Source organism: Cervus elaphus, chromosome 3 (genome assembly GCF_910594005.1).
Source record: "Cervus elaphus chromosome 3, mCerEla1.1, whole genome shotgun sequence".
Taxonomy (NCBI): Eukaryota; Metazoa; Chordata; class Mammalia; order Artiodactyla; family Cervidae; genus Cervus; species Cervus elaphus.
In genome coordinates, this window is record NC_057817.1 from 42,845,678 (window position 1) to 42,873,545 (window position 27,868).

Genomic DNA, 27,868 nt, shown 5'->3' on the forward strand with positions numbered 1-27,868 from the left:
TCTTTTCCAGTGAGTCAGCTCTTTGCATCAGGTGGCCAAAGTACTGGAGCTTCAGCTTCAGCACCAGTCCTTCCAGTGAATATTCAGGGTAGATTTCTTTTAGGATTGACTGGTTTGTTCTCCATGCTGTCAAAGGGACTCTCAAGAGTCTTCTCCATCAGCACCATAGTTTGAAGGCATCAATTCTTTGGCACTCAGCCTTTTTTATTGTCCAGCTCTCATATCTGTACATGACTACCGGAAAAACCATAGCTTTGACTATACGGACTTTTGTCAGCAAAATTACGTCTCTGCTTTTTAATACACTGTCTAGGTTTGTCATAGTTTCCTATAGACATAAAAACAGACATATGGCACAATGGAACATAACAGAGAGCCTCATGCATATATGGTTAAGTAATTTAAGTCAAAGGAGCCAAGAATATACAGTGGAGAAAGGAGAGTATCTTCAATAAACAGCTCTGGGGAAACTGGCCACCCCATGCAAAAGAGTGAAACTAGACTATTATCTTACACTGTACAGAAAAATTAACTCAGATGGATTAAAGAATGCAAAACTGGAAACCATAAAAGTCCTAGAAGAAAATATAGGCTGTATGTTGCTAGACATCAGTCATGATGATGGTTTTTTGGATCAGACTTCATAAGCAAAAGCAACAAAAACAAGTGGAACTACATCAAACTAAAAATTTCTGCACAGCAAAAGGAAATCACTGACAAAATAGAAAGGCAACCTACTGAATGGGTGAAAATATTTAGAAATCATATATGAGAAGGGGTTAGTATCCCAAATATGTAAAGAATATATATAACTTAATGGCAAAAAGCAAAGAATTAAAAAATTGGCAGAAGATGTGAATATGTTTTTCAAAGAAGACATGCAGATGGACAACAGGTACATGAAAAGGTACAGGTACCTTTTCAACCCAACTACTCCTCAGGGAAATGCAAATAAAAAACACACTGGAATATCACCTCATACCTGTTAAAATGGCTACCCCAGCAGTCCATTGGTTAGGACTTGGAGCTTGCACTACAGTGGTCTGGGTTTCATCCTTGGCCTGAGAACTCAGATCCTGCAAGCTGTGCAGTGTGGTATGGCCAAAACAAAAAACAAACACAGACAAGCAAACAAAAAACAAGGATGTGAAGAAAAGGGAACGCTTGTGCACTCTTGGTGAGAATATAAATGGATATAGTCACTATAGAAAGCAGTATGGAGGTTTCTCAAAAAATGAAAAATACAACTACCATATGATCCAGCATTCCCACTACTCGGTATTTATCTGAAAACAATAAAACACCAATTTGAAATTCCACTTTCACTGCAACATTATTTATAATAGCCAAGGTATAGAAAAATATCTATGTATCCATCAATGGATGCACGGATAAAGAATATGTACAAATACAATAGAATACATACATACATTAGAGTACTTTTCTGCCGTTAAAAAAAAGAATGAAATCTTGCCACTTGTGACAATATGGATAGCCCTTAAGGACATTATGTTAAGTGAAATAAGTCAGAGAAAGACTGACTTCACTTATATGCAGAATTAAAAAGAAACAATAGCAGTAACAGGGAAGAAAACCAAGCTCATATAAGGAGAACAGATGGATGGTTGCCAGAAGTGGGATAAGTGGGTGGGGAGTGGGAGAAATAGGTGAAGGAGGTCCAAATGTACCAACTTCCAGTTATAGTACAAGTCACGGGGATGTAATATACAGCACAGCGACTACAGTTAACAATATTCTGTTGCATGTTTAAAATCTGCTGAGAGTACATGTTTAACATCCTCATCCCAAGAAAAAAAAAGTTTTTGTAACTAGCTTTGGCAATGTATGACTAATATAGTGACCAAACCTGGTTTACCAAGAGAAACTGGGACAAACCTTTTGCCAAAACCTATCTGATTGTAGGTACCCGGACATGGCAAAGCTCCCCAGTGGTAGAGGCTAAATTTGTCTGCAGCATCTCTCTACCCCTGATACAAGGCCCACTGGTTTATGAGTACCCATCATGCACTAACTACAATTGCTTTGTTTCTTAACCTGAAATTTTAAGAAAGTCTAATTGATCAACAGCCTTGCAACCGAGGTCTAACTAAAATCCAATTAGCCATGGTCAGGCACAGGGTAACATATACATAGAACTATCCTTTCCAGGGCTAAGTGAGGCAGGACAGAGAATCTCTTTGCAGGCTGGCCATTGCTCTCAAACTGTGGAAGTAATTTGTGTAACAAGAGATAACTGTACCTGGATATATCCCTTCAGTCTATGAAATACTCTGCAGAGCTCTAAGATTTACAGTTATTAGTATTTGAAAAAACATGGGTTCTTGTTAAAGTAGCTGATTCTCAGGGCTTAGTAGCAGCTTTGGGGTGGGGTACAGAAAAATCTTCCTTTTAAAAGTCAGCACTTCCAGTAATTCTGCAGGTGGTCCATGAAGAAACTGAGTAATCGCCTCACTTTTGTCTTGAAGTATGATGCAACGGTTCTTAAACACCACCTTTTCCCAACTATAAGCTACATAACAACTTTCCCCCAGGAATTACAGTGCCTCTGCTTGGCTCACCTTGCTTGCAAAACAACAGAAATTTTAAAAGCGAGCCAGGGGTGGAGGGTGGCCTGAAGTTGACACAGGCATGACACAAGGGACAGGAACACCAGCCCGGCCTCACCCACACCCCGCACACTAGTGCCTTGTCTTCCTTGAAGCACGTACCCTTCCCAAACACACAAACACCCACAGGAAATTTATCTGGAACATAGGCAATGAGGCTTGGACTTTTCTGAAGGATGACAGTCAAGTTCCTGGATTTCTAAGGCTGCCATGTAAATCCTCAGACAAGCATCTTTCGGTGTTGCTGTTGTTACAGTCACTAAGTCATGTCTGACTCTTTCATGACCGCATGAACTACAGCCCACCAGGCTCCTCTTTCTGTGGGATTTCCCACTCAAGAACACTGGAGTGGGCTGCCATTTCCTTCTCCAAGGGATCTTCCCAACCCAGGAATTAAACCTGCATCTCCACCATTGGCAGGCTAATTCTTTACCACTGAACCAACAGGGAAGTCTCCATCTTTTATTAATCAGGCATTCAATGACATGCTCGGTTTTACCTATAAGTCATGGACTTGGAACATTTTCCTTCAGAGATCACACATGGAAGAAAAATATTTGAATTTAAGCTATCGCCTCAGAATTCAAAGATTCTGACTTGTGGCAAGACACCTAGGGTGCTACTCCAGAATGACTAGAAGTTTAGCAAATTTTCTCTCACTTGAAAATCAGAACGTTGTCTCGAGCAGTCTCCTAGAACTCCACTTCAGAGAAAAGGAACTGCACAGGGTTTAATTAATCTTCCGTGTCCACACAGGGTGGCTAAAACGAGGGGAGGGTGCACACTCTAGGTCACAAGCAGACCTGTGGCCGCTGAAGACAGAGGAGCATCCAAGGTAAGCCTTGTTGCCTAGAAGGATCAAAACCAACTCTCCTGGATAAAGGAACTGTCTCCCAGACACAAAGCCAAAACCCAACTTCTTATGAAGTTTACAGAATCCTGATGTTTTCTGTATGCAAACTTTTAAAAATGGAATTCTCACCTTTCTCAGAAAGTAGAAGAGGAGCTTTCTAAGTTCCCCACCAAGTGAGTAACAAATAACTTTGGAAACCATAACTAAGATCAGAAACTGTAACTAGTATCAGAAGGTCTGTCCTCTACCTGGTCATTCTAATCTTGTAGAATTAAAGAGAAAGATCTGCCGAAAATCAAACCAAAATGAAACCAAAATCCCAAAACTTCCTCAAATCCAACAAAAATTAAAAGCTAAAAACCCTGCAGATGGAATTAATACAGTTCACTTGACAGTTATTTATCCTGCCCATTCCTTTCCAGTACCATCTCCACCATCAACGGCTAGCCCCATATCTCCCCCAATCCTTATAAAAGCTGTTTTCTTAATTTAGCACTTAATTAAGCAAGTAGTGATTCACTCTAGACAAGTGTATACTTTCAAGAGTTTGCATACTCAGTTTCCTGTGTTTTTTTGGAGAGGCTCATTCTTGCTGAGGAAGTAAAACTCCAGCCTTTGCAAGTATTTGGTGGCTCCTGGGAACTGTGACTTCTCCCTGAAGCTATTCTCCTGGATCCAGGGAATTCCCCTACTAACAATGAGCACAATGAACACAGCATTTGATTATCTGCCCAATCATTTTCTTGCAGGAAACAGAACCTATATAGGAAAACACAGGTAGGCGTCTCCTTCTCCGTAACTTAGAACAATCACTTAAATGGAATGCTAAGTAAATAGCAACAACAAAAGGATGATACTGCAATCTGACATCAAGCCTGTCCTTCCATTTGCCACAGATCCCAACTCTACTAACAGGCTTGCTTTCAGATGAATTGCCTGTTAGAAGCATTCTGATGAGACCTTATATTAGACAGTTTTACTGAAAAATTGGGTAGAGCTTACAGGAACAGCCAGTGGGCATGCAGGGTAGCCTTTTACTCACTCCCAGAGGGACCGTGGGCAAGTTGCTGGACTTCAATGGGTTTCTGTTTCCTTATCTGTAAAATGGGAGTGTTGACAATACCTTTTTCAAGGGGGGTTAAGTGAGTTAATACATATTAAACTTTTCAGAATAACGCCTGGAACATGGCAAGCACTGTCTGAATTTGCTATTACAGTACAGAAGGTCCCCAACTTCATGATGGCTGACGGCTTTTCAACTTTATAACGGTGTGAAAGTGGTATGCGTTCAGTAGAAAATATAAAATGTGATCTTTTCCCAGGCTAGTGATATTTTTTGTTTATAAGGGTGAACAACCAATATACTTACAACCATTCTGTACCCAGACAACCATTCTGTCTTCCACTTTCAGAAGTGTGTTCAATATATTACATGAGATATTCAACACTTTATTTTAAAATAGGCTTTGCGTCAGATGATTTTGCCCGACTGTAGGCTAATATATCTGTCCCGGGAAAGTTTAAGGTATGCTGGGCAGAACTATGATGTTTGGTAGGTTAGGTGTATAGTATACATTTTTTGACTTACTATATGTCTAACTTACAATAGGATTATCAGAGTGTAACCTCACCATAAATCAAGGAAGACCTATAAATAGATTCTCCCTTTTTTCAATAACCCAGAACTCCTAATTAAGATCACTTGACAGAGTGCCAGAACACTGAAAATTCTTGAGAACTAATTTTGCATCATAAGAATATTCATTTAAACAATTATCAACTGGTAGCAAATTGCTAAGGCAGGAAGCTAACACCTTTTAAGGGATTTAAAATTCCAAACATTCCCACTACACCTTGAGATGAACTTAAAAAAGAAAAGTTTTATAAAAGAGTAGTTATATTCTGTTTGTATTCTCCCTGAATTCAGATGTGGACATCCTAAAGCCCCAAAAATGATATGTTAGGAGGTTGAGCGGTTCTCAGGTCATGAGGGTGCAGCATTCATGAATGGGATTAGTGTTATAAAACAGACCCCACAGAGACCCTTCCTCCTTGTGAAGAACAGCAAGAAAGCACCGGTGATGAACAAGGAAGAGGACTTGCAGAAGAATCCAATGTGCTGGTGCCTTGATCTTGGACTTCCCAGCCCCCAGAGCTGTGAGAAATAAACTTCTATGGTTTATAAGTTTAAAATAAAAGGAGAATAGTTATTTCTTATAACTATTATAAAAGAATAGCTGGATCTAAGCGGTGTTTCTTGCAAGATGGAACAAGTTAAGTTTATCCATTCAGATGGCTGAAGCATTTTACCAATATTTGTGGAAAAAATTTTTACTTGTCTTTAATAGATAATCTTATGGGGGCTGTGGACCAAAATCTGAAGAAACAGAGCTTACAGAAATATCAAATAGCAATTTGTTTTTTTAAAAAAATCTGTCTCTCATTTTTTTTGTTTTTTCCCAGTTTCACGTTTGCTTTAGCCAACATTTATCTTTTTGGATGCTTACATTTCAAAGACATGGTAAGGTCAGTATTTCCAAGGGACTAAGAAAAGAATTTCGAAAAAGGAACTCAGAGGCATATTTGCCTATTAACAGAAATCTAGGATTATTACCACAATGTTTTTCTTTTCTTTAATGGTTGGATAAGATAGTTCAATAATTTTTTTTTTCTGTAGTACCTGCCCCAAATACGGGAAGGTCTGGACCTGGTGGGATCAGCTTACAGAGGAGGGGACAGTCTATCAAGCCTTTCTATGTATTTTCTTGACCTTCAAAACTATTTCCTCACTATCAACATTTCCATACGTTTCACACCAACTTGAGTGCCATCTGCAGTTCCTGACATTTGGTTCTCTGATTTTCCCCTCCTAAACATGTTAAGGAAGTGTTTTGTATATAATACAGCCAAGGTGTTCTGTATATACTTCTCTCTTCTTTCTTTTCTTCTTCCTTTCTCTTTCTTTCTTTAACCTGATCTTCCTTTAGGTACCAAGAGGACATTTGTTTAAGATTAGAGCTTTCTTAAAAATCCTTTTAGCAGGCTTCCCTAGTGATTCAGTGGTAAAGAATCCGCCTTCCAATGCAGGAGACATGGGTTTGATCCCTGATCCAGGAAGATCCCATATGCTCCAGAGCAACTAAGCCTGTGGACCACAATGACTGAGCCTATGTTCTTGAGCCTAGGACCTGCAATACTGAGCCCATGCATCCCAACTACTGACGTCTGTGTGCCCTAGGGCCTGTGGTCCAAAACAAGAGGAGCTACCACAGCAAGAATGAGAAGCCCACACACTTGAGAGTAGCACTTTCTCTGCACAACTAGAGAAAATCTCGCGCAGCAATGAAGACCCAGGACAGCCAGAAATAAAATAAATTAATTAAAAAAAATCCTTTTAGAGACCCCCTGGTGGTAAAGGAGTTAAGAACCCTGCCAATGCAGGGAACATGGGCTTGATCTCTGATCTGGGAAGATTCCACATGCCGTGGGGCAACTAAGCCCATGCGCCCCAACTACTGAGACCATGCTCCCCAACTATGGAACCTGGGAGCCTGGATGGAGCCCATGCTCAGCAACAAGAGAAACCACCGCAATGAGTTCACCCACTGCAACTAGAGAAAGCCTGCATACAGCAACGAAGACCCAGAGAAGCCATAAATAAATAAGTGGATAAACAAATAAAATGTAAAAAATCTTTTAGGTGTAAAAGTCCAAATCTTCAACATATCTGTTTCAGTTCTGACTCCAACCAGTGCATATTTTTATGGCTTAAAACCAATATTAAGGTTTACCCGTGGACACAAGTGGTGTTCTCTAAGAAATGTAGCCTTCTCAAGATGCAGAGCCTCTGCAGAGGAAGCCTAAGAAAGCAAAGACCTTCCTTGTCTCAGGTGACAAATAAACCTCTATCTCCCACAAAGTGAGACATATTAAATCACTGACCTCCTAACCCGTGTTATCAGAAAAGTGATAATGCTATGAGAATTTTCCCCTCAAAACCAGGCAACGAAGGTAGAGACCAAAAGGCCCTGAATGAATTTGGACACTTTATTAAGACAAACTTCACTGAGAGCCAGCATGGTTGGACAGAAAATGCTGTCTGTCTCTTCATTTCTTAGGCTCCTAGCTGGCTAGCTGCTGATATAAGTGTGACAGACAGCCTGTACCCCGCAAGGGGCAGAAACCAGAAGGCACATTCTCACTGGTTACAAAGCCAAGCTCTCAATACATAAAACAAAACAAATGGAGAGTCTCATTTTATAGTTTTTCATCCTTATGACGAAGGAAAACGTGACTGTATCTGGGAGGCCAAGAATCAGTAACCATAGATGTTGATTACCAAAATAAAATTCACAAGAGTCATGATTCAAGATCTATTTTCACCGATGTTTTTCTCCTGCCGCTGTGAATTTGGAAAGGGACAAAGAGAAATCTTTATCCTTCTCTCTTGACAATGCGCTACAGACAAAGAGTTGGGAGACTGACTTGGTAAGATTTCTTACCTTCTGCTGCTCTGCTGTCAGTTATCCTATATCTCAACTGCAGTCTCCAGGGACAGTGGAGTGTTCCTGTCCCATCCTCATCACTAGAAACTGTACAGGAGGAAACATTTATTTCCTTTTACCCTTTTCAGTTTTTCGCTGGGGTTCTGTAACCAAAGACAGATTAACAAAAGAAAAGCGAACAAGTATATTAACATATACATTTCATGTATACTTGTAAGAAATGCAGGGATGACTAACTCAAGGAGGAAGCTAGAATTTGGACTTACAGATTATCTTAACCAAAGAACAATATATTTTTCAGTGAGCAACAAGACAGAGGAACAGAGTACTAGGCTTCCAAGAGTGGCCAATTGTGGGACAATAAATACATTAGAAAATAATGGAAGATAATAGCTAGTCAGTAAAGGCTGTTTTGCAGACTCCTCAGGTGCTGTCTTGGGGCTGATAGGTGTCTAGAGTTTTAAGTGATTAATTTCTGCACAAATTTATGTTTTACTTTCAGGAAAATAGAGGGAGGAAGAGGACTTTTCTTGAATCTGCTTCTTCTCAACTGCCTTCAGCTCAAAATAATCCTTGTGCCAAAGGTGAAGATTTTGGGGTGGCATAATTCTGTTATTCTTTTGTAGGTTTTACTATACAGTTTTCTCACTTTACAACGACTCTTTATGTTCTAACATGAAAAAGTGAAGTAAGACATTGTCAGAAAGGACTTAGGAATGTTCACATGAGGCTTACTTATAACAGTAAAATATTGATTTACAAATTAAGAACTGAGAAACAACCAAAAGAGTCAGCATAGGAATCTGTGATCAATGTGGTGTTTTGCTATATATCTATCAGAACAACAGGCCATGTGTCACATTCTTTGTGGCAAATGTACATAAAATAATTTTAAGTGAAAAAGATGAAGACAACAAAATGAAAGCACATAAAAAACTTAATGCAAATGAATGTTAATCAAAGATGGGAGCACATTTTCAATTGTGTAATATGTTCATTCAGGTTTTTCTTCTTTATAGTGGCTCAAATTCATAATAAAACAGGAGGAAGTTCCTCTTTGGGCAATAGGGCTAATCCCAGTTCTTTCTGAGCAATGTCTTCAAGCAATATCATTTCATTATTTTCTTGCAATTAACTCTTAGGACATCAAAATACCCTTCTGAAAACATACAGAACAAACCTTTTAGTGTAAGTGAACCATAAACATTGCCTGCTTTCCGCATGTCTCCAAGGGTGGAGCTCCCAAATTGGTCAGAGAAGGGGGAAGTGAAAAGATGTTAAATACCAAGCCCAGCTCAGTCTGGTCAGCTTGGACATTTGGCTTCTGTCAACATGAAGGCTCTCCTTATTCTGGGGCTTCTCCTCCTTTCCGTTGCTGTCCAGGGCAAGAAATTTGAGAGATGTGAGCTTGCCAGAACTCTGAAGAAATTTGGATTGGCTGGCTACAAGGGAATCAGCCTGGCAAACTGTAAGTTAACTATTCTTCATCCTTCCAAATAGTTAGCCAGCTATGGAACAGATACTAATAGAGGAAGAAGAATAAGAAAGGGACTTTGAGTGAATGGCTTTTTTTTTTCCTTGAAGGGTTTGTACATTTACAATAGTTCAAAAACATCAGCTCAGAATCAGATGTACCAAGGGAAGGATTGAGGCATGGGAGGGTCAAATTCTATACCATCCTAAGCATGCCAGATCTTGCTATACTCCTCTGGTGCCACTAAATTTGCCAGCTGGCACATGTAGGGTGACTACAAGATATATTTCAGCCCTCAGCCATTTCCAGCTTGGAATTTGGGTTCTGCAAGCCTGAGTAAGGTAGTATTTTTGTAATTTTTAATCCCCCTACAAAGATGCTGGGTTTTTAATAGCCAAGTTTTTTAAAAAATTACATTGAACTCTTAAAACAGGGACTGTAGGAACCTATTTCTCCTCAATCAATATCTACATAAGGATTCCTGAAATGTAGCATGAAATAACATTCTATTATTCTGACTCTAGTTCATTAATTATTTTTCATTTTCTTCCACAGAATTCAAGATGTGCCCTAAGGAAAAGTTCCTTTGTATTTCAGTCCATACCTGTCAATGTCAACATTGTATTTTTCAGAGTGAATTCAGACATTTCCCCTCCATAACTATTTTTTAATAAATGAGCAAATGGCTAGATGGATGGATGGATGACATAGTCTTTCCTATCCTATGATTCTTATTGTCTGGATTCTAATTTGATATCCAAATTCACCTTTAGGTATCATAAGACATTTTCTTTCTCCTAGAATATCCTTACTTTTCCTGATAGAAGTATTTTTCCATTAGCATATGCATCTGCTGCTAATGGCCAAATACACTCAACAACTCTGTTGCTTTTTCCATTCTAGGTTCAATCTTACCTGAGGGATGGGAGCAGGGGAAGGGTAATAGTAATAGAAGACACAGCTATTTTAATATTTTTGCAATATGTTATCTTACTTCATTAGTATTTTCAAATGATTTGCTAACAAAAGAATTCTCTCAAGGGCCCTTAACACCAAGTGTTAAAATATTTACAAGCTAAATATATCTTTATGCTTCTAAAATAAGTCATTAGTAAAATAGAATTGTGCTATGAAATATAAGTCATATGATGTTCCTATTTATTACTAAAAATACATTTTTTTTCAGGGATGTGTTTGACCTATGGAGAAAGCCGTTATAACACACATGTTACAAACTACAATCCTGGAAGCAAAAGCACTGATTATGGGCTATTTCAGATCAACAGCAAGTGGTGGTGTAATGATGGCAAAACCCCAGGAGCAGTTAACGGCTGTGGTATATCCTGCAGTGGTAAGACAAGATAATGTTGAGTGATGGCTCAGGCCCCATTTGGTGGTACCTATAAGGAGAGAGATTTAATACAAATGAAAAGGTCTTGAAGAGTTCATGAGGGACCCAGAAAAACTCCATCTTAACTTCTAGAAACTGCTTTAGCATCTACCTCATAATTCCTTCAGTAAGAAATTAAAAAGCTGGTATCATAGAAGGTTGCTGTTTGCTAACATACAAGAGTTGGAATGATCTATCACTTCATCATAACTGGACATGTTGATGCTTTGTAAAGAACAATGCCATTCCTACTAATTTACCTGGTTTGGGAGAGGTTTAGGGATACTTTGGTTGTGTGGTTTTTTTTTAAATTTTGTCATATTTACTTCTTTTACATATATATTATACAGTAGGGGTTTTTTTGCTGAGTGATTTTAAAGTGAATTAGAAACATTATCACATTTCATTCCTAAATTCTTTTGTTTGCATATCTAAAAAATACACTTCCTATTTAATCACTGTCATTCTAAAAAGTTAATATATGGATTTGTTTTTAATTGGGGTGAAACAAATATTCTATTGAGTTCCTTTTAAAACTGAGATAACATATGCAATATTTAGGTCTTCCCAGGTGGGGCTAGTAGTAAAGGACCCTCCTGACAGTACAGGAGACATGAGATACAGGTTCCATCTCCGGGTTGGGAAAATCCTCCAAAGGAGGGTATGGCAACCCACTCCAGTATTCTTGACTAGAGAATCAACATGAACAGAGGAGCCTGGAGGGCTACAATCCATGGGGTCACAAAGAGTCACACAGGCACGTGTGCACATGCAATATTTATTGCATAAAATATTGGAGAAATATTGCTAATTTGATATTGTTTAATTTTTAATATTAAAATTCCTAATAAATAAGATTAGCTTCTGGACATATCTTTTATATACAGTTAGTTTAGTTTAAAAATTATTTTGTATTATACAATAATCTGTGGTCATTGAATAAAAGTTCTACTACCCAGAGACTTATGACCACGGTAACTTGTGGTATCCACATCTTCTTTCAGAATACACATCACTCACATACATGAATGTAAAGCTATATAATTCACATTTGTACCCACATGCAAACATGTAAGCAATATGCTTCAACAAAAATGAAATTGTACTATATTTACTACTTTACAATTTGCTCATCATTGCACAATATCATTTTTCTCAACAAATATCAATCTTATTAATTTTTCTGGATGAATAGAATTTCACTAAATATTCTAAAATTTATTAATCCAACTCTTGTATTAATGCATACATCTTGGGTACATCACTTATTACTTTTCTTTTTTTGGAATAAATTTTCACTAGTAGAACTGCTGAGCAAAAAACTGCTAGACTGGTTTCCACTTGTTTGTTTTTGTTTTGTTTTCAAAGTGTCCAGTGCAAAGAGAACCTTCTATCATATTAGTTAATAGTTTCAGAGCTTCCAATGGCTTTGGCAAATGAGAAACGGAATGCTTTATTTCATGCCAAATGGGATAGAATGGAGAGAGAGAGAGTTTTCTCCCAATATTCACAGAAACAGGGACTCTTAAAAAAATAATTTTAGTTGTTCTTTCCTCAGCCTAAGAGAATAAAGCTGGCTGAACCTAAAATTTACGTGAAATTTCTGTGAACATTGTCCTCATTTCTCACCACCTCTTTTTCAGCTTTGCTGAAAGATGACATCACTCAAGCTGTAGCATGTGCAAAGAAGATTGTCAGTCAGCAAGGCATTACAGCATGGTATGTTATTTTTTTGTTTTTGTTTTCCATACGGTGTTGTTAAGATGTAATTGACACACAGTACTTCATAAATTTAAGGTGTACAGCATAATGACTTACATACATCATGAAATGATTATCACAGTAAGTTTAGTGAACATCCATGATCTCAATGGATACAAAATTAAAGAAACACAATGCAATACTGTTAAGCAATTATCCTTCATTTAAAAATAACAATAAAAAAAATCAAAGAGAAGAAAAAAATTTTGTGATGAAAAATCTTGTGATTTACTCTCTATTTTCATATGTAAGACACAGCAGTGTTAATTATATTCATCATGTTGTACATCACATCTCCAGTGTTTACTTATCTTATAATTGGAAGTTTGTAGTACTTTCCATTGCTTTCATCCAATTCCCCACCCCTCACCCCACCCACAATACCCACAATTGGTAACCACAATTTCTGAGTTTGTTTGTGTTTCAAGTATAATGGACCTTCAACACTATGTAAGTTCCCTTCACAGAGCAAGGTATGGGTTAAGCATTAAAGGAGAGGTCTGGGGTCTTCCCTAGTGGTTAAGATTCTATGCTTTCAATGCAGGAGGAGGGGGGTCTGGTACCTGGTTGGGGAACTAAGATTCCACAGGCCATGTGGTGTGGCCAAAAAAAGGTGTGTGTGGGAGGGTAGGGAGCGGTTTTATCCTCCTGTTATGAGAAAAGTGTGGGAATATTCTCTAAGACCAAGGGAATTGAAAATCTAAAAAATTAAGATTTATGCTAAACAGTGTATTACACAGAAACAATCTACTTTAACCTCAATTTATTTTAAGGACTTCTAGAGTTTTTAAGTTTTTCCACACTCTACCAATTCCTTGTCATATCTTGAAATTATTTTTGAAAGGAAGTAAATATGGAATACGCTTTGCAGTTATGTTGTGGACTACACAAGACTCAACATTTGTGTTCTGTGCTCTAGTGAAGCCTTGGGGAGATGTGAAGTCCTTGGTATACATATCTCCAGTTAATAAATAAGCAATACTTGGATCTGTCTGTATCTTGTATTTCATGTACTGATTAACTATTTTGTTCTCACAAAGGATTTGAAGTATGTATAATACAATGAAGATATGTTTCAAACTTCTTATCATTTGTTTCATTTTTCTCCATAGGGTGGCATGGAAAAAGAACTGTAAAAACCGAGATCTCACGAATTATGTTAAGGGTTGCAGAGTGTAACTGTGGAATGGAGTTTTCGTCTTCAGCTCATTTTGTCTCTTTTTCATATTAAGGAAGTAATCGTTGAGTAAAAGGCTATACTACCACTCTTTCAAACAAATAATGTTTTTACAGAAGCAGGAGCATGTGGTCTTTCTAAGAGGCTTGATGTTTACCTCACTTGTTTATTGTTTGATATTAGGCCTACAACTTTTTTCAGCTTGCTAACAGAACTAATGCTGGTGAATATTTGTCTAAAATCTTCATTGTCAAATGTATCTCTAGTAAATTTAGTTCTTAATCAAAGGGGTAACCCAGACTTAATCTTAAATGATATAAGTACTCCCCAATATTCAACAAAATATAACAAAAGAATATCTTTAAGCAAATTGATCTTAGGCAAAGTCCCACCTGTGTAGGCATGTGAACTCTCATCTGTCCAGTCAAAAAGAGCAGAACGTCAAATGGCTAAAAAGGAAAACAGCCCAGTCAAGAATTCTGTTTTCATAAGTGTGACCTTTGGTTTAAATGTTTTAGTAGAAATGCTGCATTTACACAGCTTTTTAAAAATAAACTCACAATTTATACATCAGCCTATTTTAGCCTTTGCAAAGAACTCATTTATGCATCCTGCTGATCCTGAAGGAATATAAAGAAGGATTAGATGAGCTGTTGATTTTCCTCAGTCTTATTAGCTTAAATTCATGCATTATAACTAAATTCAGAGGCAGGTGAGTTTGTAAGCATTGAATAAATTGCTATTAAACAGATGTGAAATTATGCATGTTGTAAAAGAAAAACGTTTTCATTAAAAGCTTTGCAATTCATACTTTGTCTTCATTTGTTTAGCGCCATTTAATGTCTCTGAAGAAATATGTATGTATTGGGAAATAATGATCTGACACTTATTATTTCCTACATCCTCACCTGTACTGAAACAGGTGGATATTGCTAGAGAAATCCATAGCATGCTGATATCTCACTTAATGTTTTAAATTTTTAATGTTTTTTGGCTGTGCCACACAGCTTCTGGGACATTAGTTCCCCAAGAGGGCGTGACTTCTTACTCTAAACAGTGAAAGCATGGAGTCCTAACCATGGGACCCCCAAGGATTTCCCCTCACTTAAAATTCATAAATACAGATCTCAAATGGGCCCTCAAGTCTACCTGGTCATCATAGTCACTTCTCTGTAATCCTTCTGTGTTGGTGTCCTCACTCTCGAAAATGACTGTCACTATTTACTTCTCTCTTTTCAAAGTCCCAGCACACACACCAACCACTGGCCTTCCATACTGTGCTCTCAGCAGATGACCTTACAGTCTGTCTTGCAGTCTTAAGTCATCTGTCAGGTGGTATTACACCGACAGAACAGAAGGAACCTCATACAAAATCCTCCCCTCCTGGCCAGCAAAGCAGCGCTAACATCTTTCCCTGGGCCAATCCCCCCTTCCTTCCCCTTTATTACTGGGATGAAGGGCCTCTGCTCCTCAACTGGCTGTTTCTCCAAATGCAGTCTTCATCACAGCCCTCTCACTACTCCAGTTTAGGCTGAGGGTTTCCTGTATCCTGAGTTTCTCCCTCTTTGCTGGATCATCCCCATCACTGCATGAGCTGCCTTGGTAACGTTTCATCTTACAAAGACTCTCCGCAGGCTCCACACAACCCTCTAACTGCTGCGGCCAGTGCAGCAGGTAGGGATCGAAAGTGGTCGACGCACAGTTTGGGAAGAAGAGACTAGAGTCAGAGTTAAAGTCTTAAAGATGGGACCAGGGGACTCAAGACCTCTTAGATTAAGAGCCCTGTTCTTCGGAGCCACATCACTTTTATTTAGTGTCTTGGCAAGCAGAAAGTATCTGTTGTGTGACGATGAAGTCAGCCTCCTGTGTCCCTGGTCATGTCTCCCATTTTATCGATTACTTTAAACTATCTTCGTTATTTTCTTATACAAGGGGTATCACCTAGCTGGAGGTCATAGACCCACATATGCCTTGGGAAAACATCTTGGTATGTACACAAGCAGTGATCTGAACTTGCGCTGACCTGGTGTTCCAAAGTCCACACTATGTTTTTCCTTGGCTTACCAGGGCATGATGACCCCAACTAAACAACCTGATGTACTTTTGTTTGGGTTATGCTGTATTTCTATATTTTGCTTTTATTCTTTTCCCATGATGATTTTCTCACGTCTTAGTCAGAGCAACAGGTGGCTGACTATTAACCCCTACAACCAACTACAACGTTTTTGACTCCCTTTTATAACAACACTTCTGGGATGAGATATCTATATTCACCCACTCCATGTCTTCACCTCCCTTTCTCTTGTCATCTCTTCTTAATTTGACTTCTGTCCTCACTCAGCTGAAAACAGCTCCAACATGACTCCTCCCAGGATGCCTTGGGGCCAGTTCTAGTGACCACCTGATTTCCGTTCATCCTACTTGATCTCTCAGCAGCATTTGACAGAGTGAATCACTTGCTACTTCTGAAAACCTTTTCTTCCTCAGCTTCTCCTGCTTTATATTCTGCCTCATTGATAGTTTCTTCTCAGCCCTTCTTGGCTGGCTGTTTCTCTGCTGATCGATTTTTAAATGTTGGAGCATCCCAGGGCTGAAGCCTATAACCATTTGAGAGACATGTTTTATCTATTCATATATTTGTCTCTTTCAAAAATAGAGTGTTTCCTACTTTTGGAAGTGCTTCCCTGATAGCTCAGTTGGTAAAGAATCTGCCTGCAAGGCAGGAGACCACAGTTGGATTCCTGGGTTGGGAAGATCCCCTGGAGAAGGGAAAGGCTACCCACTCCAATATTCTGGCCTGGAGAATTCCATGAACTGTATAGTCCATGGGGTCACAAAGAGTTGGAAATGACTGAGCAACTTTCACTTCCCTTTTTGAAGACTGAAATAATCTCAGTTTCCCACCAAATTTGTAAGTATAGTGCAGCCTTTTATGTTTTCTGAACAGTTTGAGAATACATTGCCAACATAGTGCCCCGTGGCTCTGAATTCTTCCGTGTATAACTCCTCAGCACATCATCCAAACCCGGAGGTGAACACTGGCAGATTAGGACCACCTGATCATCTGATCCTATGCAATTTCATCAAGTGTCCCATAAACCCTTCTTAATGGAAAGGTCTAATTCAGAATCAAGTGTTATAATTTGGCGGTCATGTTTTTCAATTTCCTTCAGTCTAGTTCACTTCACCTCTTCCTTGACTTTATGACTTTAACCCTTTTGAAGACCTCAACCTGTCATTGTGGAAAATGGCCTAAGGTTTTTCTGATATTCTCTGGAGTAGATTAGGTCATGCACCTTGGGCAGGGATACCACAGATTGATACTGTGTTCTTCCCGGTGCATCCTTTCAAGTGACGTGCAATTCTGAAATGTTCTACTACTGATGACGTTCACATTGACCATTTGATTAAGGTGATGTCTGCAAATCACCTCCACTGTGAAGTATTTGGGAGAGGGGGAGGTACTTTGAGAAATTTTGTTCCACAACAAGATTTCAATTTTTATATTTACTTATTATGTTATATCAGCATGGGCTTCCCCAGTGACTCAGTGATAAAGAATTTGTCTGCCAGTGTAGGAGATGCAAGACACATGGGTTTGATCCCTGGGTCAGGAAGATCCCCTGGAGAAGGGACTGGCTATATGCTCCTGGGTCAGGAAGATCCCCTGGAGAAGGGACTGGCTATACGCTCCAGTATTCTTGCCTGGATAATTCCAAGGACAGAGGAGCCTGGTGGGCTACAGTCCATGGGGTTGCAAAGAGTCGGACATGCTGGTGCACATGCAGGCACGCACAGGTTATATCAGTATGGACCCCTGGTTTCCTACTTTACTCCAATTACAATGACTCACAATTCATTGCTATCATTTATTTTGATGTTCACATTGTCCCTGATTTGGCCATGAGAGTCTCTGCCAGCTAACTTTGTCATTTTGACTTGCCCCCAACATTCTTTGGGCACCTGTTTGTTTTCTGTCACAGCATGTTCTAAGAGTCACCTTGTTCTTTTCTTCCTTCAGCCTGGAATCAGGTATTTCACTAAAAAGCCCTTATTCCTCACAGAAGACAATGGTATTTAAAAAACTAAGCACTGGGCACTGGAGTATCACTGTTCCCAGGTTCCATCTATGGATAGAGCTGGAGAATGTATGTATTTACATAAGTTTATCTATTTAAACTGAATTCATGTAATACCTCCTATTCCAATCTCACACCACAAGGTTAATTTTAGTTATTTTCCTTTTCTGTGTTGGTAACTCCATAGTATGACAGCGGGAAAATGAGCTCCCACTGTCTTTAATATCTTTAAACGTATCTGAGCATATGCAAATATTTGGTCAATTTGCCTATATGTAATCAATCTTTCAACACTGCCATACTATAGAGTAGATGCTTTCCACTCAGTCACTGATACCCCTCATTGGGTCACCTTTTCTTCCGTATCTGGACACCTTCTCTACTGTGTCACATCTCTAACACATCGTGTTTGGCCACTGTCCTTACAGGAAGGCGGGCAGAAACTTTTCACTCCTGTTTACATCCATATTCCAAACACCTGTAACAGTGCCTATAACGTGATACATGACCAATAAATATCAGTTGATTGAATCAATCTCTCCAATTATTTAGCATATTCCCCCAAGCTGGGCATTTTGAGAGCTTTCTTACTTTCTCATCCCACGTGATTCCAGTTCAGCAGCTTCTGAGGCTCCAAGGGTCAGGTCTCAAGTCTATGTGACCAGCCAGGGGAGGACAGATTAGTAAAAGCTGGCCCAGGAGGGAAAGCAATATCTGTTAAAGATTTTGCTTAGCGTTTTTTTTTTTTTTAAATTGACTTTTAATTCCTTTACAATGCTGTGTTTTTGCTATGTAACAAAAGTCCAGGACCAGATGGCTTCATGGGCAATTTCTAACAAGCATTCAGAAAAGAGCTAGCACTCATCCTTCTCAAACTTTGCAAAAAATTGCAGAGGAGGGAACACTCCCAAGCTCATTCTATGAGGCCACCATTACTCTGATACCAAAACCAGACAAAGATACCACCAAAAAATGAAAGACCAATAAATTTTAAATTAAATCAAAATTAAAAGACCAATATCACTGAGGAATATGGACACAAAAATCTTCAACAAAATAACTAGCAAACAGAATCCAACAACACATTAAAAGAATCATACCAAGATTGTGGGATCCCAGGGATACAAGGACTCTTCAATATACACAAATCAATCAATGTGATATACCATACTAACAAATTAGAGGATAAAAACCATAAGATCTTCTCAATAGGTACAGGAAAAGCAGTTGACAAAATTCAACACAACTTTATGATAAAAACTCTCTAGAAAGTAGGCAGAGAGGGAACCTGAAAAGAAAAAGTGAAAGTGAAGTCGCTCAGTCGTGTCTGACTTTTTGCAACCCCATGGACTGTAGCCTACCAGGCTCCTCCCTCCATGGAATTCTCTAGGCAAGAGTACTGGAGTGGGTTGCCATTTCCTTCTCCAGGGGATCTTCCAAACTCAGGGATCGAACCCTGGTCTCCTGCATTCCAGGCAGACGCTTTAACCTCTGAGCCACCAGGGAAGCCCCAGAGGGACCCTACCTTAACATAATAAAGGACAAAAACAACAAGCCCACAGCAAGCATCATTCTCAATGGTGAAAAACTGAAAGCATATCCTCTAAGATAAGGAACAAGACAAGGATGTCTACTCTCGCCATTATTCAACATAGTTTTGGTAGTCCTAGCCACAGCAATCAGAGAAGAAAAAGAAGTAGAAGGAATTCAAATTGGAAAAGTAGTAAAACGGTCACTGTTTGCAGATGACATGATATTATATGAAGAAAATTCTAAAGCTGTCACCAGAAAACTACCATAGCTAATCATTGAATTTGGTAAAGCTGCAGGATACAAAGTGAATGCACAGAAATGTCTTGCATTCCTGTACACTAACAATGAAAAATCAGAAAATGAAGTTAAGGAAACAAGGCCATTTACCATTGCAACAAAAACACACATGAAAAGATGCTCAACATCACTAATTATTAGAAAAATGCAGATCAAAACTACAAGAAGGTGTCACCTCACGTGGTCAGAATGGCCCACAACAAAAAAAGAAAATCTACAAACAATCAGTGCTGGAGAGAGTGTGGAGAAAAGGGAACCCTTTTGAACTGTTGGTGAGAATGTGGACTGATACAGCCACTGTGGAGAACAGTATGGAAGTTCCTTAAAAAACTAAAATTAGAACTACCACATGATCCAGCAATCCCATTACTGGGCACATGTGTTGAGAAAATTGTAATTCTAAAAGACACGTGCACCCCACTATTCACTGCAGCACTATCTACAACAGCCAGGACATGGAAGCTACCTAAATGTCCACTGACTGATGAATGGATAAAGAAGATGTGGTACATATATACAATGAAACGTTACTCAGCCATAAAAAGGAGCAAAAGTAAGTCATTTGTAAATAAGTGGATGGGCCCAGAGTGTGACATACAGAGTGAAGTCAGAAAGAGAAAAACAAATATCATACATGGATGTGGAATCTAGGAAAATGGCAGATAAATCTGCTTGCAGGACAGGAATAGAGACATAGATATAGGGAAAGGATCCATGGACTTGGTGGGATGGCAGTGAGATGAACTGGGAGATCAGGACTGGTGTATGCGCACTGCCATATGGGAAACAGATACCTAGTGGGGTTATATTGTACAACGCAGGGAACTCAGCTCGGTCCTCTGTGGTGGCCTAGATGGATGGGATGGGGTGTGAGGAAGGGCCATGCGGGGATACACGTATACACATAGCTAGTTCACTTTAAAGTACGACAGAAACTAACACAACATTGGAAAGCAACTACATTCCAAGAAAAAAAATTAATTAAAAAAAAACAGATTTAAATTTTAAAAAGCCCCTTATATTATGGAAAATCTGTAGCATATACAAAAGTAGACAAAATAATTCCCATGTCCCATTGCCTAGCTTCAAAAATTGAACATATGGTCTATCTTGCTTTATCTATGAGCCCTATTCCCTCTGTCATCTCCCATTCCCCAGATCATTTTAAAGCAAATCCCAGGAGATTCCTAAACTCATTTGAGATCCAAAACTTTATGATTTCTGAGTTTCCCATCCTGCTTTAAAAGAACTTTCCAACTCCAGAAAAAATATTTACTCATTGTTTTCTAGCTAGTACCTGTCTGATCTCATTTTCTTTGGTTTCAATATTAAGAATATGAGCTCTAACTATTTTCTTAAAAAGCAAAGACAAGGCTTTCCTGGCGGCTCAGTGGTCAAGAATCCACCTGCCAATGCAGGAGGAGACATAGGGTGTGATCCCTGATCTGGAAAGATTCCATTTGCCGCAACTAAGCCCATGTACCACAACTACTGAACCTGTGCTGTAGAGCCCAGGAGCCGAAACTACTGAAGCCCATACACCCCAGAGCCAGCACTCCACAAGAGAAGCTGCCGCAGTGAGGAGCCTGAGCACAATAACTGGAGAGTAGCCCCTGCTTCCCACAATTAGAGACAAGCCCTAACAGCAACAAAGACCCAGCACAGCCCAAAATAAATAAATAAAAATTTAAGATATATATATTAAAGAGCAAAGATAAAAAATAAAATTGGAGACATGTAGAGTAATGCCAAGGAACAGGTACCTGAAATGACTTCTGCAAGAAATTTCAAATATCTGTTCTTTAATATTCCATCCAACAGGACTTAACACCAGAATCTTCTTTCCATGTTACTAATGGTTGGCAAGATTCTTACCTCATTGTTTCACATTCATGCCACCTGATGTTCATAAGTACTCTTTAAATTTCCCCAATTAGTTAAAGGAGATTTGAGGAATATTTAGGCATGAGCATCAGACAATTAAAAATGGTGAGGCTTTAAATATGAGAAGTATTACTGAGGCAGAAAGATGGTCCGAGTCACATTGCTCATTGACTCAGCATCTAGCTATAATCCCTTAATCTCCTATCTATAAAATAAAGGTAACAACACCTACCACACTGCTTAGAAAAATGAGACTGCACTTTGATCTTCTTTAGAGAGCTGCCTAGAGTAGTACCTTAGTTAGCCTCTGTCCTCAAGGAGACAACAGCCCCACCTCACAGTGGGCTTGCATTTCCTGGGCTCTGGACATAGCATCCTTGGACCTATGACAGCTACCCATCCTCTCAGCTTGTCCTAGATCTTGCCTTTGACCTGTCTTCTGGAACTGACTCTGCCTTCCAATTCTGCATTTCTCTCAATATAGGTATGATCTCAGGCAATTCTAACCTAAAATCATAATGATATTTAACCTGCTCATAATGTCTTTATAGGCCTCTATATGGTATTAAAGATAAAAAGTATTCCCTTCAGTTTTCTTTTATTCCATCAATTTTGATGAAATCATAGAGAAGATGAGCAATTAAGTGCCGAATGGCACAGCACAGGTCTGAACGAGGTCAGGATGACCTCTGACAGGACACAGGCTTTAATTACAGATTTGAAGGCCACATATGTAAGCTATACTGTAGACTTTTGGGTGGATATCTTTTTCAGATTAAGAAAACTTTCTTTTCTTTTCTTCCTAGTATACTAAGAGTTACTATCATGACCAATGCTAATACCAATCAATATTTTCTTGTACAACAAAATAATCACACAATTTTTCTCCTTTATAAAATTAGTGTGGAAAGTTATATTAAACCAATATTGTGCTATATCTGAAACTCTATTTGTTCACGTGGTAACTTTTTTATATACTGAGTTAGCTCAGTTCAGTTCATTCACTCAGTCGTGTCTGACTCTTTGCGACCCTATGAACCACAGCATGCCAGGCCTCCCTGTCCATCACCAACTCCCAGAGTCCACCCAAACCCATGTCCATTGAGTCGGTGATGCCATCCAACCATCTCATCCTCTGTCGTCCCCTTCTCCTCCTGCCTCAATCATTCCCAGCATCAGGGTCTTTTCCAATAAGTCAGCTCTTCACATCAAGTAACCAAAGTATTGGAGCTTCAGCGTCAACATCAGTCCTTCCAATGAACACCCAGGACTGATCTCCTTTAGGATGGACTGGTTGGATCCCCTTGCAGACCAAGGGACTTTCAGGAGTCTTCTCTAACACCACCATATATTGAGTTAACTTGCTAATATTTTCTTCAGAAACTTTATACCTATTCAAGTTGCTGATAATATTTTTCAGTATCTGCAAGGAATTATAATGATATCCTCCTATCTCATTCCTGACTATTTTATTCTCTTTTCCTTGTTTGACTTTGCCATTTTTAACAGATTTTTCAAAGAACAAACTGGCTTTGATGATGGTCTCGGCTATATATTTGTTTTAATGTAGTCATTATTTTCTGCTCTTCTCTTTAGTTTCTACCTTGCTACTACTTTCTTTCTGTTTACTTATTCTTTCTTTTTGAGATGGACATTTAGTTAATCTTCAGTCTTCATTCTAAAATACACATTTTTAAGGCTATAAATTTTCCTCAAAGTGAGTTTTAGTTTCATTTTATACATGAAATTCTGAAATGTCAAAATCTCATTATCATTAAAGTACAAAACTTTCTAATTACCATTGTTATTTCTTCTTTGACCCATTTAATTATTTATGTACAAGAATAATTCTTAATTTTTAAATATGAAAACACAAGAATTTAGTGTTGCTTTCAAGATTATTGTCAGTGATGTAGCTTACGTGAATAGTGATCAAATTTTAATCTTTTAAAAGATGTTAATCCTTTCACATATTTTGAGACTTGACTTTTGATCTGGTCAAGTTTTGTTTATGTTCTGTGTATACTACACAAAAAACATTTTCTAGATTTGTTGGGTGTTCAATGATCTTTTCATGTCCATAACAAAGGTCTGTGATTGCAGCCATGAAATTAAAAGACACTTACTCCTTGGAAGGAAAGTTATGACCAACTAGACAGCATATTAAAAAGCAGAGACATTACTTTGTCAACAAAGGTTTGTGTAGTCAAGGCTATGGTTTTTCCAGTAGTCATGTATGGATGTGAGAGTTGGACTATAAAGAAATTTGAATGGCAAAGAATTGATGCTTTTGAACTGTGGTGTTGGAGAAGACTCTTGAGAGTCCTTTGGACTGCAAGGAGATCCAACCAGTCCATCCTAAAGGAGATCAGTCTTGGGTGTTCATTGGAAGGACTGATGCTGAAGCTGAAACTTCAATACTTTGGCCATCTGATATGAAGAGCTGACTCATTGGAAAAGACCCTGATGCTGGGAGGGATTGAGGGCAGGAGGAGAAGGGGACGACAGAGGATGAGATGGTTGGATGGCATCACCAACTCGATGGGCATGAGTTTGAGTAAACTCCGGGAGTTGGTGATGGACAGGAAGGTCTGGCATGCTGCGGTCCATGGGGTCACAAAGAGGCAGACACGACTGAGCAACTGAACTGAACTGAACTGAGCTGAACTAAAGTCTGTTATAGTGTTTTTTAAAAAAAGAACAGAGCTGCCTAACTGGAAAAGTTTCTTTTTATTATTCTTTGTCTTTAGCTTAATGAAGTAATTAATCTTTGGAAAATATTTTCTTCTACTTGTAGAAGAATGGGGAAATAGAAATCAAGACCTTGTAGAATATTTTTTAAATTTTTGTAATTTTAAACAAAAAGTTTTTTCTTGAGATAAAATTCACACAGTGTTCATTGGAATACTTTCAAAATGTACAACTGAGAAAAAATAACAAGTGAGAGTTTTTAATATATGTGCAAGATGATTGAATCATCACCACTAATTCCAGAACATTTTATCACCCCAAATGGTAATCCCCCGTCCCCATCCTAAACAATTAGTTTTTGTTGTTGTTTTGAACAGATTTCCCTATTCTGGATATTTTGTATGAATGGAAATATAGTGTGTTTCCCAGGTGATGCTGGTGTTAAAGAACCTGCGTGCCAATGCAGGAGACGGAAGAGATTTGGGTTGGTTTGATCCCTGGGTTGGAAAGATCCCCTGGAGGAGGGCCTGGCAACCCACTCCAGTATTCTTGCCTGGAGAATCCTGTCTAGAGGGAGGAGGAGCCTGGCAAGCTATAGTCCATAGGGTCACACAGAGTCGGATGCAACTGAAGCAACTTATCATGTGTACATACAGCTTGTGGTTTTTGTGTCTGGCTTGCCTATATTTTCGAGATTCCTCATTGTGTAGCACAATTAATACTCACTTCCCTTTTTCTGGCTGTATACTATTCTACCATTTAGATATATTATTTTTATTCATTTGTTCATCAGTTGATGACTATTTGGGGTTTCTTTTTTCACTCAAATGCATGAGTGAGTGAGTGAGTGAGTGAGTGAGTGAGTGAGAGTCACTCAGTTATGTCTAACTCTTTGTGACCCCGTAGACTGTAGCCTGCTAGGCTTCTCTGTCCATGGAATTCTCCAGGCAAGAATACGGGAGTGGTCTGCCATTACCTTCCAGAGACTATCACTCATAATTCTGCCTCAAACATACAGGTACATTCAAGTTTTATGCGATTATTTCCATTTCTCTTGGGTACACATCTAGGAGTGTACTTGCTGGGCCATTAGAGCAACCAACTCTTTGAGGAATTGCCAAACCAGTGGCCACACCATTTTACGTCCTATCAGCAGTGTATGAAGGTTCCAATTTCCCCACATCCTCACCAACTTAGTTTTGCTTAATTTAAAATTATAGGCATCTAGGGCTGACTTGGTGGTCTTGAGGTTAAGAGTCGGCCTGCCAGTGCAGGGAACATGGGTTCCATTTCTGGTCTGGGAGGATCCCACATGCTGCAGAGCAACAAGGTCCATGCGCCACATCCCCTGAGCCAGCATTCTAGAGCCCATGAGCCACAACTACCGGAGCCCACGTGCCTAGAACCTATGCTCTGCAATAGGAAAAGCCACCGCAGTGAGAAGCCAATGTACCTGAGCACAGAGTAGCCTCCACTCACCACAACTAGAGAAAGCCCTCGCACAGCAGTGAAGACACACTGCAGGCAAAATTCAAAATAAATAAACAAATAATCATAAGCATCATGGTGGTTGTAAAACGGTCTCTCCTTGTGGTTCTGATTTGCAATTTACCTAATGATCAATGAAGCTGAACATCCCTTCATGCACTTCTTGGCCATTTGCATTTCTCTGTATAAATGTCTATTCAATCCTTTGCCTATTCAAAACTTGGGTTGTTGTTGTTATTCTGAGTTATAAGAGTGCTCTGCATACATACTTTAATCCTCTACTTGGATTAAAACCAACACAGAAGTAAGAGTTGACAAATGGCAAGACTAACTCATGACAATGTGTTTTGTACTCGTATTTCACCATGCATAAAGTCAAAACTACCTCCATGAACTTTAATTTCATGAACAAACACATTCCTGGGGATAATCCAGCTAGGCTTATGGAGGGATGCTCTCCCATGTCAGGGTTCAAGGAGAATGAGACTTTCCCCTCATTCTTTTTCTGATCTATCCCCTGTCCTGCTCAAATCCACATGGTGAGCTCTCTACTTTTGAGTCATCTGATTTGAATAGTAGTGGTGATTAATTTTTATTTTATTTTATTTTTCATTTATTTTTATTAGGTGGAGGCTAATTACTTTACAATATTGTAGTGGTTTTTGCCATACCTTGACATGAATCAGCCATGGATTTACATGTGTTCCCCATCCTGAATCCCCCTCCCAGTGATTAATTTTTAAGGCCACATTGGCTGTCCCATCTTGGTGACCTAGAAACAATAGTAAGTAGGAAACTACTTTGGAAATCATGTAATATTAATATATTAGAAAGCAAATAAAAATGGAAACCATGCTTGTGCCTAATGCAGATACATGCTTGTACCTATTGTAGAATGATAACTAGCCACTCTACTTACTTTTTATCTATCTGCCCTGATGGATTGTTAATTTTTTCCCCTGATGGGCTGTTAATTTTTACTTTGTCACTTTATGTTTTGTGTTGCAACCTTTATAAGCATTATGGAGGATGTACAAAGCTCTCTCTGTGGTCTGAAACTGCTGTCAGAGGACCTCTGCAGGGTTCAAGACGGCATTTCTAGTTGTGCCTGGCATCATTCAACTTTCCCCTTCCCCTTACCCCAGGGCCCATGGTGTAAGGTAGGGCCTGGGGATAGATTAGAAAAAAGAATGGGGGGAAAGTCTGACTCTCTGCAACTCCATGGACTGCAGGGTGCCAGGCTTCCCTGTTCTTCACTATCTCCCAGAGTTTACTCAAACTCATGTCCATTGAGTCAGTGATGCTATCCAACCATGTCATCATCTGCCTCCCCCTTCTCCTCCTGCCCTCAATCTTTCCCAGCATCAGGGTCTTTTCCAATGAGTCAGCTCTTCCCATCAGGTGGCCAAAGTATTGGAGCTTCAGCACCAGTCCTTCTAATGAATATTCAGGTTGATTTCCTTTAGGATTGACTGGTTTGATCTCCTTGCTGTCCAAGGGGTTCTCAAGAGTCCTCTCGAACACCACAATTTGAAAGCATCAATTCTTTGGTGCTCAGCCTTTATGGTCCAACTCTCACATCTGTACATGACTACTGGAAAAATCATAGCACTGACTATATGCACATTTGCCTGCAAAGTAATGTCTCTGCTTTTTAATACACTGTCTAGGTTTGTCATAGTTTTTCTTCCAAGGAACAATTGTCTTTTAATTTCATGGCTACAGTCATTGTCCACTGTGATTCTGGAGCCCAAGAAAATGAAATCTGTCACTGCTTCCACTTTTTCTCCTTCTATTTACCATGAAGTGATGAGATCAGATGCCATGAAATCATTTTTTGAATGTTGAGTTTTAAGCTAGCTTTTTCACCCTCCTCTTTCACCCTCATCAAGAGCTCTTTAGTTACTCTTCACTTTCTGCCATGTGAGTGGTGTCATCTGCATATCTGAGGCTGTTGATCTCTCTCCCAGCAATCTTGCTTCTAGCTTGTGCCTCATCCAGCCTGGCATTTCGCATGATGCACTCTGCACAGAAGTTAAATAAGCAGGCTGACAATATACAGTCTAGATGTGGTTGTACCAATCAACACTGCACAAAGCTTTCCTTTGG

At 39.1% G+C, this 27,868-nt stretch overlaps 1 protein-coding gene across 1 annotated transcript; it reads left to right on the plus strand.

The window, feature by feature from the left end:
* Nucleotides 1-9,275: 9,275 nt before the first annotated feature.
* LOC122683703 (lysozyme C, intestinal isozyme-like) lies at nucleotides 9,276-14,595 on the plus strand. The gene is made up of 4 exons (XM_043887512.1): nucleotides 9,276-9,453; nucleotides 10,646-10,810; nucleotides 12,493-12,568; nucleotides 13,723-14,595. The coding sequence occupies exons 1-4, from the start codon at nucleotides 9,318-9,320 to the stop codon at nucleotides 13,787-13,789; spliced, it is 444 nt and encodes a 147-aa protein (XP_043743447.1). The 5' UTR covers nucleotides 9,276-9,317; the 3' UTR covers nucleotides 13,790-14,595.
* Nucleotides 14,596-27,868: the final 13,273 nt, after the last annotated feature.